Source organism: Branchiostoma belcheri, unplaced genomic scaffold (genome assembly GCF_001625305.1).
Source record: "Branchiostoma belcheri isolate BF01 breed outbred unplaced genomic scaffold, Haploidv18h27 scaffold33, whole genome shotgun sequence".
NCBI classification, from domain to species: Eukaryota; Metazoa; Chordata; class Leptocardii; order Amphioxiformes; family Branchiostomatidae; genus Branchiostoma; species Branchiostoma belcheri.
In genome coordinates this window covers 2,539,260-2,552,023 of record NW_017803943.1, presented here as the reverse complement: position 1 = coordinate 2,552,023, position 12,764 = coordinate 2,539,260, and the positions used below count along the sequence as shown (strand labels likewise).

The 12,764-nt window shown below is 42.9% G+C and overlaps 2 protein-coding genes across 2 annotated transcripts; one reads left to right on the top strand and one right to left on the bottom strand.

Annotated features, from left to right (window-relative positions):
• Positions 1 to 450: 450 nt before the first annotated feature.
• On the bottom strand, positions 451 to 6,281 carry LOC109475158 (protein C9orf72-like). The gene is made up of 10 exons (XM_019775691.1): positions 6,245 to 6,281; positions 5,244 to 5,677; positions 4,695 to 4,793; positions 4,420 to 4,481; positions 4,029 to 4,101; positions 3,657 to 3,776; positions 3,166 to 3,356; positions 2,596 to 2,653; positions 2,085 to 2,194; positions 451 to 1,435 (listed from the first exon to the last, which is right to left on the bottom strand). The coding sequence occupies exons 1-10, from the start codon at positions 6,279 to 6,281 to the stop codon at positions 1,243 to 1,245; spliced, it is 1,377 nt and encodes a 458-aa protein (XP_019631250.1). The 3' UTR covers positions 451 to 1,242.
• Positions 6,282 to 6,507: 226 nt separating this feature from the next.
• On the top strand, positions 6,508 to 9,877 carry LOC109475292 (deoxyhypusine hydroxylase-like). Its single transcript, XM_019775898.1, has 5 exons — positions 6,508 to 6,748; positions 7,369 to 7,525; positions 8,105 to 8,181; positions 8,665 to 8,911; positions 9,151 to 9,877. Exons 1-5 carry the CDS (start codon positions 6,623 to 6,625, stop codon positions 9,477 to 9,479), a joined length of 936 nt encoding a protein of 311 aa, XP_019631457.1. The 5' UTR covers positions 6,508 to 6,622; the 3' UTR covers positions 9,480 to 9,877.
• The last annotated feature ends 2,887 nt before the right edge of the window (positions 9,878 to 12,764 follow it).

Here is a 12,764-nt window from a genome sequence, read left to right as displayed (position 1 = left end):
CCCAAATATATCGTCATCAGATGCCTCACCTGTGCTGGGCACTGGCTCACGTTTATAAGATGTTGTTGTTCGTCCGTTGTTCTCGACGATGACCAGTGACGTCAGCTTTTGTGATTCTGGCTGTGGCTCACCAGTCCAATACGGGCTCTGAAGGCTCTGCCACAGGTCGGTGGCAGGAGTCAGGGATTATTTACATTTAATATAGGATACAAACAAACTAACACACAGACCTTTTACAAGTTGTGATATTTGATTCACAGTTCAGAGAGATTCCGGTCGAACTGGTAGAAGTCATGACTGGAGTCTTTGCGGGTTCACCACCTGGTTCTTCCATGCAAGCTTGTTGTTTCCCTGGTTATTTCTAGCCAAACGTATTACTTTATTTTAAATTTTACTTAACTTGATAAGAAAACAGACGTATTACTCACTCAGTTTTATTTATATTTTATTATTTCATATACTATTTAGCCGTACGAATATTTATAAACAAGCACACAAAGGTGTCAGAGGTCTAAATTTACGATCTCAAAACATTTCTTCTCATAATGACAGGGATTTCGTGGAATAGACTGTCTAATTGTGAGTTCTATGGTGATGAAAATTTGTTGGAAGTTTGCAGAATTATTAATTTTTCGTTGATAACAATTATGGTTCTTCATGTTCTGTCCAAGGTAACTATGATAATCACAAAGCAAAGTGTGGATAGTTTTCAGCACCAAGGACAGGTGTGTTAACCTGTATGTAGATGGTATTCAGCACCAAGGACAGGTATGTTTACCTTACGTAGATGGTGTTCAGCACCAAGGACAAGCATGTTTACCTGTATGTGGAACCAGGTTGGTGTTCAGTACCCAAAACAGGTGTGTCTGCATGCCTTGTTCAATGTAATGATAGACTCGCAGGCAAAAGTTATGCTCCATTTTTTAGCGATTTTGAAATTAGATGTCCATTGTGTGAAAAAACAAAACGTCATTGAGTCAGTGTAGTGGCATCAGTGGCACAACAGTTAGAGCATTGGACTTGGAACCAATAGGTCCCAGGTTCGATTCTCACCATGTCCCAACATTGTGCCCTTGGGAAAGGCACTTTACACAACTTTCCTCCCTGTATGGTGGAGTGATGACTCTTAGGCTAATCTGTCTAATTGTGTGCCAAAAACACACCACGGATTCGGTGCGCCGATGTGTCAACATTTGCCACCGAGAGCCATTAAAAAAAAATTGAGTCATTGTAACGTTTTCTTTACAGACTGCCAAGCGTGTCCCTGAGCTGGTCAGTACTCTGCATGGCGGAGTGGTACCAGAAGTTGTACACGCCTGCTTTCATCTTCTCAGCCACGGCCAGGACGGTGCAGAAGTCCCCCTCCAGTCTGAGTGACAGGTCGTTCCGGATCCGCTTCAGACTGGAAAGCTTCAGAGGCTGCTGACCCTGATCCCTAGGAAGCCAGAAATATCAAATATATCAGTGTCACCAATTACATGAAGCTTGAAAGTTAATCTGCAGTATCGGTATTGCCGGTATAACTGCTACTCGGCGTAATATTCCAGCTTTGCAGGCACTTGGCACTGTGTTTATTCCAGTTCCTTTTAGCCCAAAAGGGCTAATCTTCTAGGGCTTATACAGAAATAAAACACATAATTTTTATACAACAGATAACATGGTAAAAAAAACACACTTAGCACAAAAAGAACTTTACATTATGTACAAATGAAAGTGACATACATATACACTAGTCACAGAACATTATATGAATAGTTAGCAGACAGCTTTTTTAGAATGTCGTATCTATAGGAAAGTGTTTTGATGTGCTGTGGATGTGGCAGGAAAGAGTAGAAATTGGCCAGATAGACAGATGATATGCCAAGGGAGTCGTTCTATGCTAAGAAAGCAGCAAACGGTTCTCTTAGTGCAGACTAAGAGAAATTTTTCTGTCCATTTGGCCAATTTCTACTCTTTTCAGCCACTTCCTAAAGCCTGGTAGAGGCTAGCCAAGAACATGATTCACCGATAAAATGACTAGTTTTAAAACACAGTGTGTTAGTGTAGGATGGGGCTAGGAAGAGATAATTTTAAGATTTACTAACGTTTCTGTCTCCAGATACTTAATGAGTGCAAGAGCCTTCCTCTCTAACATACGGCAGAAGTTTTCGATGTATGCCTCGCGTACACCGCAGGACGGGTGGAGTTGGAACACCTGCGTAGGAGATAAAGAACAAAAACATGGGTGGAGAACATTGATGAAGGTTAGACATCCAGGTAATAAGATACACAAAAGAAAAACAGTAACTCAAGCAACTGGATATGATTTTGGAAATGGTCAGACATTTCAGGTAGTATCCACTATCTTTCATCAGTGACACTGGAGAATTGACAGAAAAGCTGGTTTACAAATGTATAATATAAGTACGAAATATTGATCTTCGTGGATGGAAAAACGTATCATTTGTTTGTTGCTCTGTGTCTTCCATGTTGTAACAATATCAGTCATGCCTTTAGAAATATTTTTCCACATTGATCTTACTTCTGGGCTCTCTTGCATCAAAATTAGAGGCTGCTTAGTAAGGTGCAACACCAAAAAAAAAAATCATCTCTTACCTCTGCCAAAAATGTTTGAACAAAGGACTCATCTGTGTCCACAAGCTCAAATATACTCCTGTAGAAATGTGCAAGAAGTTAGAAGAAAAGAATTGTTACCATTACTTTTATCTGTTATTCACACACATTATGTTTTTAGGCATAAAAATAGTTTGGATACCAGGCCACATTTCGAGTACGTTTAAGAACCCACCACACTCAATGAGAATGGAGCTCCATTCTTGTGTGAGTGGTAAAACAAATAGGTGCTTGAACCCTAATCTCCAAGCAGATCCCTCTAGCTCTGTGGCAAAAAGAAAGTATCAAATTGGCCAGGCAGTATCCATTAGCCAGAGAAGGTCACTGGCCACCGACGGTGGGGGTAGCGACAAAAAAAACAACAACAAAAAATGCCATATATAAAAAGCTAACGATCATTCACCCACAACTTCTGTTTGGAGAAGTACTTGAACCCCACAGTTACAGTGGATGAAATCTTACACAACTTGTACTTGCATGAAACTGGTGCATTGTGCCTGAAGGTGGTTTACTCCGAAACAAACAAATAAACAAACAAACAGGTTGTCTCACATGTCAGGCAGCGGACTCTCATCCCCATCTGAGTACATCTGTAACGTGAGGATCTCGTGTCTCCGGGCGGAATGTACGTGAAACGGTGGCGTCTGTCGTACCTCGGCGTTTGTCAGGTTAATGAGGGAGGTCGGGTACTGACTGGTTAACACGTCAAACATGGGCAGATCCAACCCAGCACCTTTCTTGTCCTGTTATAAAGACATGATTTGATAAAACTATAATTGTTTTCATCCACCTATGATTTTCTGAAAGGCTTTCATAATCTAACGTTAAACCTCTTGATCTAAATCTTTATCAGTATTTTGCATTTTTAGCCAGAATGAGCATTGAACTTCTTTGATGCAAGACATCACATTTGCAGGCATGGGGTAGAGACTGGTTACATTTCCTTACATCCATCCATCCATCTTGTACTTATTCCACTATCCCTCACTCCTATTACTCCCTTTCTCCCTCTCCCTAGCTCTTCTCTACACATGTACATGTACCTCTATGATTCCCTGCAGAAACAGGTCAGCTTCATACACATGAGGAGTTGTGCTTCTCACACAGACACGTGACCTCTGTCTCTCTGTGGGGCTTAGGAAGGCTGCCAGTGTGTGGATCACCTGCACAAGGGGAAAATGTGACACTTAAATTATTGTTACTGTGCTTACTGAGTGTGCCATTCAACATTTATATCAACATTTATTATTATTGCTTTTGTCTAGTTTGTGCTATGTACATATTCAGGATGATAGGTTTAAATAAGCCAACTCTAACTACTTTTTTTAAATACTAAAACATTAATCTGAGCATCAAGCATATGTACATGACAGTTTGTGCCTCCCAGGTAAAAACTGATCACACTGGAGACCTACCATGTTGATGATTTTATCAGACTTGCCATACACGACTGAACAGCCTAGGGTTTGAAGATGTGAGATGATGGCCCTGAAAAACAGGGAAAAAATTCTTGTAACATTGCATGTGACCTCTGCGGCTTAACCTTCCTCTGCTACATGACACCAACTTGATGCATATATACATTTGTATTTGGTACCAAAAGACACCTTCAGTATGTAGATGACACTGGCTACTGCTAACGGTTCACAAAAGTTCAGACACAGGTCCCAGAGCAGGTGCCAGTGGGAAAATGCAAAGACGTTAAAAACAAGAGAGTATAGACTCACATGTATAGATATTTCATGGAGGTATGAAATATCTGATTTCCTGCTATGTAAGTTGTATTGTTATCAGCATGGACAATACCTTCTGAGGAAGCCTTCTTCTATCATCCTTTCCTTGCCCGAAGCAAACACAGACTCAGATAACTGAAAGTCAATGAGAAATTTTTTGTGTATTGTCATTGAATGTCTTTTGGAGTTGTATGTATCAACTACTACTAGTATCAAGGCTTGAAACATAGGCAATCTATGTGCAATAAGTATACAACTACTACTACTAGTACTATAATTTTCAGTGAAACAAAGTACGATGAATCAAAGTAGTATGTGCAGGACAGAGCATACATTACATGTACATACATCCATGGAAGGGTTGAGCGAGTCCCTCTGTAGAGACAACACCAGCCGGACAAACTGCAGTAGACTGGCAGACAGGGATGACATCACATCACCAGTATCCTACACAGGCACATGGAACATCAGGTCTATCTTTTAGTATATCACAGCAAATGGCAAACTTATAGTCAATCAACAGGCACAAACCACTTGAACCTCCTATTTGTTTGAAAAATTGATTGTAGAAAATGTGGTTGAAAATGAGATAGTCTTAAGAAATACTGTTCATTTATTCACTATAGTATAATTATGTACTCTCCAAGCAGAGGTTGGTGGAGAAGTTTGTGACCTACCTGCACCATTTCCTGTTGCTACTCCCCACCAACAGAACCAGTAATACTAATAGTGACAGAAAACAGCCATATATGATCGAACAGTCACAATCTTCCACACCATGGCCAACCTCTGCTTGGAGAGTAACTACATAGACCCATAAAAGGTATTTTTTCATTATGCAATAATGAAGCCCAATTCACGAATGAGGGCTCAGGGAAATGGTCAAACCTTAATTACCTGATTCTTTTCCAGATCCACCTGAAGTTGCCGGATAATCTTAGTCAGCCTGGCTCCACACAGGTCATGCCACGGGAGGTACACTTTCAACTTTGACAACGGTAATATAATGGACATGGAGAACACGCTTCTACCTACAGCTGCCCTTCCCGTAAAGATAAAACAACTGGCGATGATGCCCTTGTCGGGTAGGATGTAGAATTTGGAGTCTACACTTCCAGCGGTTTCTTCTTCTTCTCCGCAACGACATATCTCGCCGGACAGAGTGTGGTTGGAGATGTACGGTATAACGCCGGTGGTTAACGGTTCCTGACACTGTGTCCGCCACACGTGCTGCGTTCTGGGTCCGAGAATGTTGTCCCAGACGGAGAGGACCACCGCTTGAATGATGGAGTTTTCGGTGTCTGGAATGTCTGACTCTGGCGGCGAAGGGGCTGGAGGGGAGAGAGGCTATCCTCGGGGGACTTTTGGATCAACTTTGGAGACGACATGTTGACTGGTGATGTTGTCATGTCTGAGTCAACCCTTTAAGAGCCTACAACAAAATTATTGCACGTCAGGAAAAGGGCAAAGGCATAGTTTATTGAATCCAGTGACATATCATAAAAATCAACAAGTTTGACAGACTTTTTCTGCGTTATATTCACTTTTCAGTTTTACCAAGGAGGTTAAAAAGACCTCCTTGGTTTTACTCAATGCACCTATATAGTGTCATCTAGATAAACAAGAAACAGGCAGCGCCTTTGGTCACCTAGGAATCTTCAAGGTATATTCAAGGTATCTTTATAAAGAAGTGCTTTTGAAAGCAAGGCAGCAAGGTCTAGAAGTGTTCGTCTGCTAGTTAGAACTACAAGTTTGTCAAAGACTCAAAACATAATTCATATTCATGCAGAAGCGATAGACAGACGCACACGCGAACACACATATAAACACGCACACACGTGCGTACAAAATGCCCTTGTCTGCTGTTGTGTGAAGGTGAACAGAAACCATTTTCTTACCTGTTCCTGTGTGAGTGTTGCTGCAGAAAATGACCATTTAATATGACCTTTGACCCACAGTACGAACATGCCACTTTTAACCCAACCATTTTAAAATTGGCATATTAATAAGAAACAATGAATCACTGTTGGTAAAGACGACAACTACTGATCATTTAAATACTTCAGTCATTTATATTACAAGTTTGGTAATGATTTGTAAGTTTCGTAGTCAAAGAAAGAATTTAAGCCAGCACCCCCGGATATGTAAATGAAAAGTTCCATATCCGGTGTGGAAACATGTGGAACTGATCGACTAGTTACAAAATCGGCCTGTCCACAGCTTTATAATTTTTTTTACCACTTCAAAAGCATCGTTTGATTCTCTACTTCTCGACCATGTCTGCCCAAGTGAAGCAGGACCACGTGGACGAGGTCGGGCGGATGTTGGCGGACGGTTCGCGACCGCTGACCGAGAGATTCCGGGCGCTGTTCACCTTACGCAACCTGGGCGGGAGGGCGGCGGTATGTAACTTCTCGATATAATTTCTCCAAGCAGATCCCTTTCTGTAAAAAGACAGTATCAAATTGGCCAGGCAGTATCCATTAGCCAGAGAGGGTCTCCGGTCACTGACGTGGGATTAGCAACAAAAACAAACAAACAAACAAACAAACAAACAAAAAACGGCCATATATACTATTGATAGCATGATCAGATGAAAAATTTTTCAAGGTTTGAGGGGAATGAAAATGGTGCAATCTGATAGAGCTTTGTCTGTGGAGCAAAACCCTTTTTTCAGAATCAAAATCAGACCTACCATTGTCGAGTTATTAAAAAAATTGATGACAAAAACTGCTGGTCTTTAGTATTGAAAATCTAACGATCATTCCCCCACAACCTCTGCTTGGAGAGTTAAGCCGCTGCGACTGTTGCAGGGCTTCTCTTGCTTGCAGTCTTTTACAAATTATCCTTGGGCTAATGTTTGCTATTGCTAAGGAACTACTAAACTACTATTGGCTAATGCTAACGAACTAACGTAAATGAGCCACCAGTAAGGATCTAAACTGGCTACTCTGCACTAAGTCATAAGTCACTACATCACAGGCCCCATATATCACAGACTGACAGGTCAGGCCTGTTACAGGTAGACTGGATCGCCCAGGCGTTTGAGGACCCGTCTGCGCTGCTGAAGCACGAGCTGGCGTACTGTCTGGGGCAGATGCAGGATCCGTACGCCATTCCCGTGCTGCTAGGCGTGCTGAAAGACAAGGGACAGGAACCCATGGTCAGGCACGAGGCAGGTATGTACTAGTGTAAGAAACAGGAGGAGCCAGTAGAAACAGATAAAAACCCTTCTGGTCCCGGGCCGGGGTTCGAACCCACTGTAACTTGTAAGAAACAGGAGGAGACAGTAGAATCAGATAAAAACCCTTCTGGTCCTGGGCCGGGGTTCAAACCCACGACCTCCCGAGCACCAGACGCTCTAACCTCTCGGCCAAAAAGTTCTCGTCGGCCGGGTCAGTTGGTAGCGCCTATAAACCCCCCACTGTTACACTAGGCAGTTGATCAGTCTGGATTTGGGACGTTCCAAAAAGGTGGCCGAGTAGGAAAAATCTGGATTGAACCCAGGGGTAGGTTAGGAAAATCTGGATCAGACGGGGTTGGATTTTGGAACGTTTGAATCGGACAAGGGTTTGTAGCTCCTCCTCTCATTTCTGTCTGTCATCTCTGGTTACCTCTCTCTACATCATATAACTGGAACTTATGCTCCTACCTGGCCGAAGGAATCTACTCTACTCTATATAGATGTAGCATATATGCTTGATTGGTGCACAAATGATTTTAACCCCTCGCATGTGTTGTGTTGTTACGCTGCCCAGGAGAGGCGTTGGGTGCCATTGGGTCTGCAGAAGTGTTGGATGTCCTGGAGGAGTATGCTCAAGATGACACTGTGGAGGTGAGTCATAGATTATGGGTGTCATAGATTCATCCTTGGCCTACGAATTTCACAAGGCTAGGTTGGCTAGGGCATACTCTACTACTCCTTCTATAGTTCAGAATATACAGTCTGAAGTGTTTATTACACACAATACATACATTGTGATGCATTGTGTGTAATATGTCAATCTGAATATGAAACGTCAATTTTATCAGAAACCACCAGGGGCAGAGATCCCAATCATAATACCTGTCGACAGAGACACAGATGGGGATCTCTATTGGCAAAGACTACGATCAGAGTTTCTGTTGACAAAGACTCCAATCAGGATCAAAAGGAAGAAAGCTACGAAAAGTCTTCTTTCTCTCGTCTAGGTCTCCCCTTTTTTTTATTTTGTTACCCCCCCGATTAAAAACGGGATCAATCACTGATTCTACCAGCTTAGAGTCTGTAAAGTCTACATACATAAGGTTAAAGTATTTTCTCCCCCCACTAACTCAGGTTGCAGAAACCTGTCAGTTGGCCGTCCAGAGAATCCGTTGGCTGAACAGTAAGCAGTCACAGGAAGAGACCCTAGAACCCAACCCTTACTCATCTGTGGACCCTGCACCCCCAGCGCCGACAATGGATGTGTCCGAGCTGAGGACAGTGTTGCTAGATGAGACTCTCCCGCTGTTTGCGAGATACCGGGCCATGTTCACTCTCCGGAATAGGGGTGGTCAGGATGCTGTCCTAGCACTCGCCGAAGGTCAGTCTTATGTACAGTACTACTTGAACTGGCCATTAAGGTAATGATAAATGTAAGCAAAGCTGATAATACAATAAAGGTCACTGACGAAAGGTAGCGGATGGTACATCTAACAATTCCCAAAATTATATCCAGTTGCTTGAGAGTAAGTTTTTTTACGTATCTTATTACCTGGATGTCTAACCTTCACTGATGTATTTATTATTTACATTAATCACAAATCTATTGTGCCTTGGCAGGCCTGAAGTGCAGCAGTGCCCTTTTCCGACACGAGATCGCGTACGTTCTGGGACAGATCCAGCACAGGGCCTGCGTCCCGCAGCTCATCCAGGCGCTCGAAAGGAAGGACGAGAATCCGATGGTCCGACACGAGTGCGCGGAGGCGCTGGGTTCCATCGCGGAGGACGCGTGCATGGACGTGCTACAGAAGTACGCGTCGGATCAGGAGAGGGTTGTACGGGAAAGCTGCGAAGTCGCTCTGGACATGTTAAACTATGAGAACAGTCAACAGTTCCAATATGCAGACGGACTGTCTAAAGTACATGCAGGGGAGCAGATAGATAAATAAATAGATAGATAGACAACAATGTGTGGTAGTCATGCTTTTAATATCATCATATATATATGTACAATGTATGCTTGCAGTTGTTTCTTTTTTTGCAGTTGCAAAATCTTGACTCTGGGAATTTGGGTTTCCATTGTATTAATGCTGTTCTGCAAATTTGTTTGATTCACAAAATGTCCATTGTCCTCTTGAAATCAATGAATTTACAGTACTGTGATATCAGTTTTCTTTTCACTCGCACTATTGAATTAATACAATACTAGTATAATGACATAGAAATTAATGTACATGTGTACATGTAACAACAAAACCCTGACTGGAATGTTTGATGAAAAGTTCTCAGTCTTATTTATTTATGGTGGAAACAGCATAACAAATGAATAAAAGGCATCTAAAATCTAGTGACTATGATATGTATATCATGCCTCAGATCATTTACAGATTATTCTATTCCTACATGTACTTACCGATTCTATGATGGACGAATAGGTGTATGGGTGGCTGGTTGAATTTAGACAGATAGATAAATGGATAGGTGGATGGATATCACTTGATTTGGAAAAAGTGATGGTCACATGCCCCATCAAACCCGTCTGAACTGCAGCAAGGTTCCTAAAGCGACAGACAAGCAAACCTCTGATCTGGTCCATACAGAAGCGCCCCCTGTGGTATTCTGCTATCACTGCAGGTACCTGTGCCCCTCACCACAGAGTTCACTCGCGGTCAGTGGCCCACACTGCGCCCAGGGACGCGCCGGCAGCGGAAATGACAGGAAATCTCGGGTCACGACCTGGCTACTGGTGCGTCTGGGCGTCTGGAGGATACACGGAATCACGTTCTGGGTGTCACATGGTGACGATGTCGCTGGTACGGCGCGGACAGAATGATAATAAGATATAAAAAATTAATATTGCACGGCAACACATGTGTAGCGAAACGACACACAAATATTTTCCTTCATTCAATCATGGTGTAGCAGCCTGGCCAAACTTTGAATCTACAAGCAGATGTACAACATATAAGGGTAGAGCCTATTTGAAAGTTTTACTACGTTGACCGGGAGGCGTATTGAAGCATTTTAGTACTGTAGTTTGCCGTAATTAATGGTAGGGAAAGCTTTTTCTAATTCGTAAATCCCCATGGGAGCATGCGGCCTTGAGTGAATGAGTGATCTCGAGTGAGTGAGAGAGAGTGAATAATACGTAGCAAGATGGCCACATTTTGCGTAATCACCCTCCTGAATTTAGCGTAAAGCGTTGTCGGACGTCCCCCATTTAGGCGCTCTTCAAATGGTGCACTTAAATAGCGGAACCTTGCAACTGCTTGGCATGTGATGCTTTGATCAAGGTCGACGTTGTTGGATTTCCTTATTGAACATCGAGCGTAGACCTGATACAGAAATGGTTTTCCCCGAACTCTTTCGACCTTGGTCATCCAAACTGTAACCCGCGGCCGAAAATAATTTCATCGGGGTACCGGGAAGAACTGAAAGTTTGAATGACGGAAGAAAATATCCTTGTTTTCGTCGGGAATTTCCGGAACTTCCACCAGGCTGACCACCCGACTTCCGAGAAGTCACGAACAATTACAATGCGGCTAAAAGCAATATATAAAGTGAAAAAAAATTACGTACATGACGTGATCACAGAGAAATAGACTACGTATATCCATACCGTAAAATACGACGGGGAATCCCGAGTCTAATTATGTATGAAGATTGTACAAGAAAATTTCCCGGGATTCTTTATCACCTGCAAAAGGAGTCTGGTGGAGCCTAAGTATTACCTGTCTATTTGGCAAATTTCTACTTTTTCAAGCCGCTTGTTCCCGGAGCCTGTCAGAGGCTACCACCGACCCGTGACTCCGGGACTGGCACGGAACGAACACGTCTGGAATTGTAATAGCAGAAGAAGAATGTGTTGGTTGAAGGGAAAACGCCAGGAATGACAAGTATGTAGCGGGCCGGGAGAGAATGCAGATCCGGCTCTCATCAGGAGCGCGCTTGGAACTCCATCCCATCCAAAATACATCCAGCGAAACATGTCTATAATGATTACATTGTCTGGCCTCGTTCGATGGACACTTAGCTAGCTAGAGGTCCTCACACTGCACATCGGATAAGACGTAATCATGTTATCAACGTTAACAATACCGAATAAGGAAATGCACCTGCAGTGAGACTTATGACAGCAAGAAAAGTTTATTATTTAAAGTTTGCTGAATCTAGGAGGCCATTTGGCTGAATTCAAGCAATTTTCTTGCATTAAGTTCGATTCTTTTCCACTTATGATAGCAAAGAAACAGTAATACAAAATTCGCTTTTGGTAGTGTACTTGTCAACTTGTATGCCGCAACGGGACGCCCTTAATTCGAGTAGACTGATCACGCTTTACGCAAAACAGTTACGAAAGAAACAACAACAACAACAACATGCAGACGTCCCAGCATAGCCTATTTCTGATGCGGGGTCATAAAAACAAATCCAGTACCAACAAGAAATTGGAGATTTGAAAGCTCCGGGCGTATTTGGAGTTTTTGTGGCTTTTATTGGCAGACGGTCTGGCGTACGTAGTTTCAATGGACCTAGGATAGTAATCTCCAAGCAGATGTTTCGCTGGCCAGGCAGTATCCATTGGCCAGACTGTATCCATTTGCCACCCTACGCATACTACCTTGCCAATTTGATACTGTATTTTGCAGCCACCGAAACATCTGCTTGGAGATTCCTAGGACAGAAACCTCCCAGGCTGAGGCTTGTGTCGAGCCCCTGGCGACAAGCCCTGAGTGCCCATGGGCAAATAACTGCGTGGGCGGACTCACTTCCTCTAGCCTGCGAGGAGACCAAAGTTAGACTGGCGATTTTACTATCTACAAGCAGATCCTACGGTGGCAAGGCGGTATTACATTGGCCAAGCAATGGCCATTGGTGATTAAACTTGACTTTGATTTGTGGTTACGAAATCTCTCCCCTTCCTGCCACTTTACACACAAGCAAACACACATACAAACACACCGAACACAATACATGTACCTCTGTACCGGGAGATAACAATCAAGAAACTCATGTACACCTGCATGACGACTTCTTTTTCATGGGTGAAAACACATGTCGGCACATTGACAAGCATGTTGGGTGGCAAAATCGTAAAATTTTTATTAGCTTCGGATCCCCGTTTTATGTTATACACGATTTCACTTTCCAACATATACTTGGAGGACACCATATGAAAGGCTATTAAATCTCCCAGCAGATTATACAATATCATACGATCTGCTTGGAGATTAAAA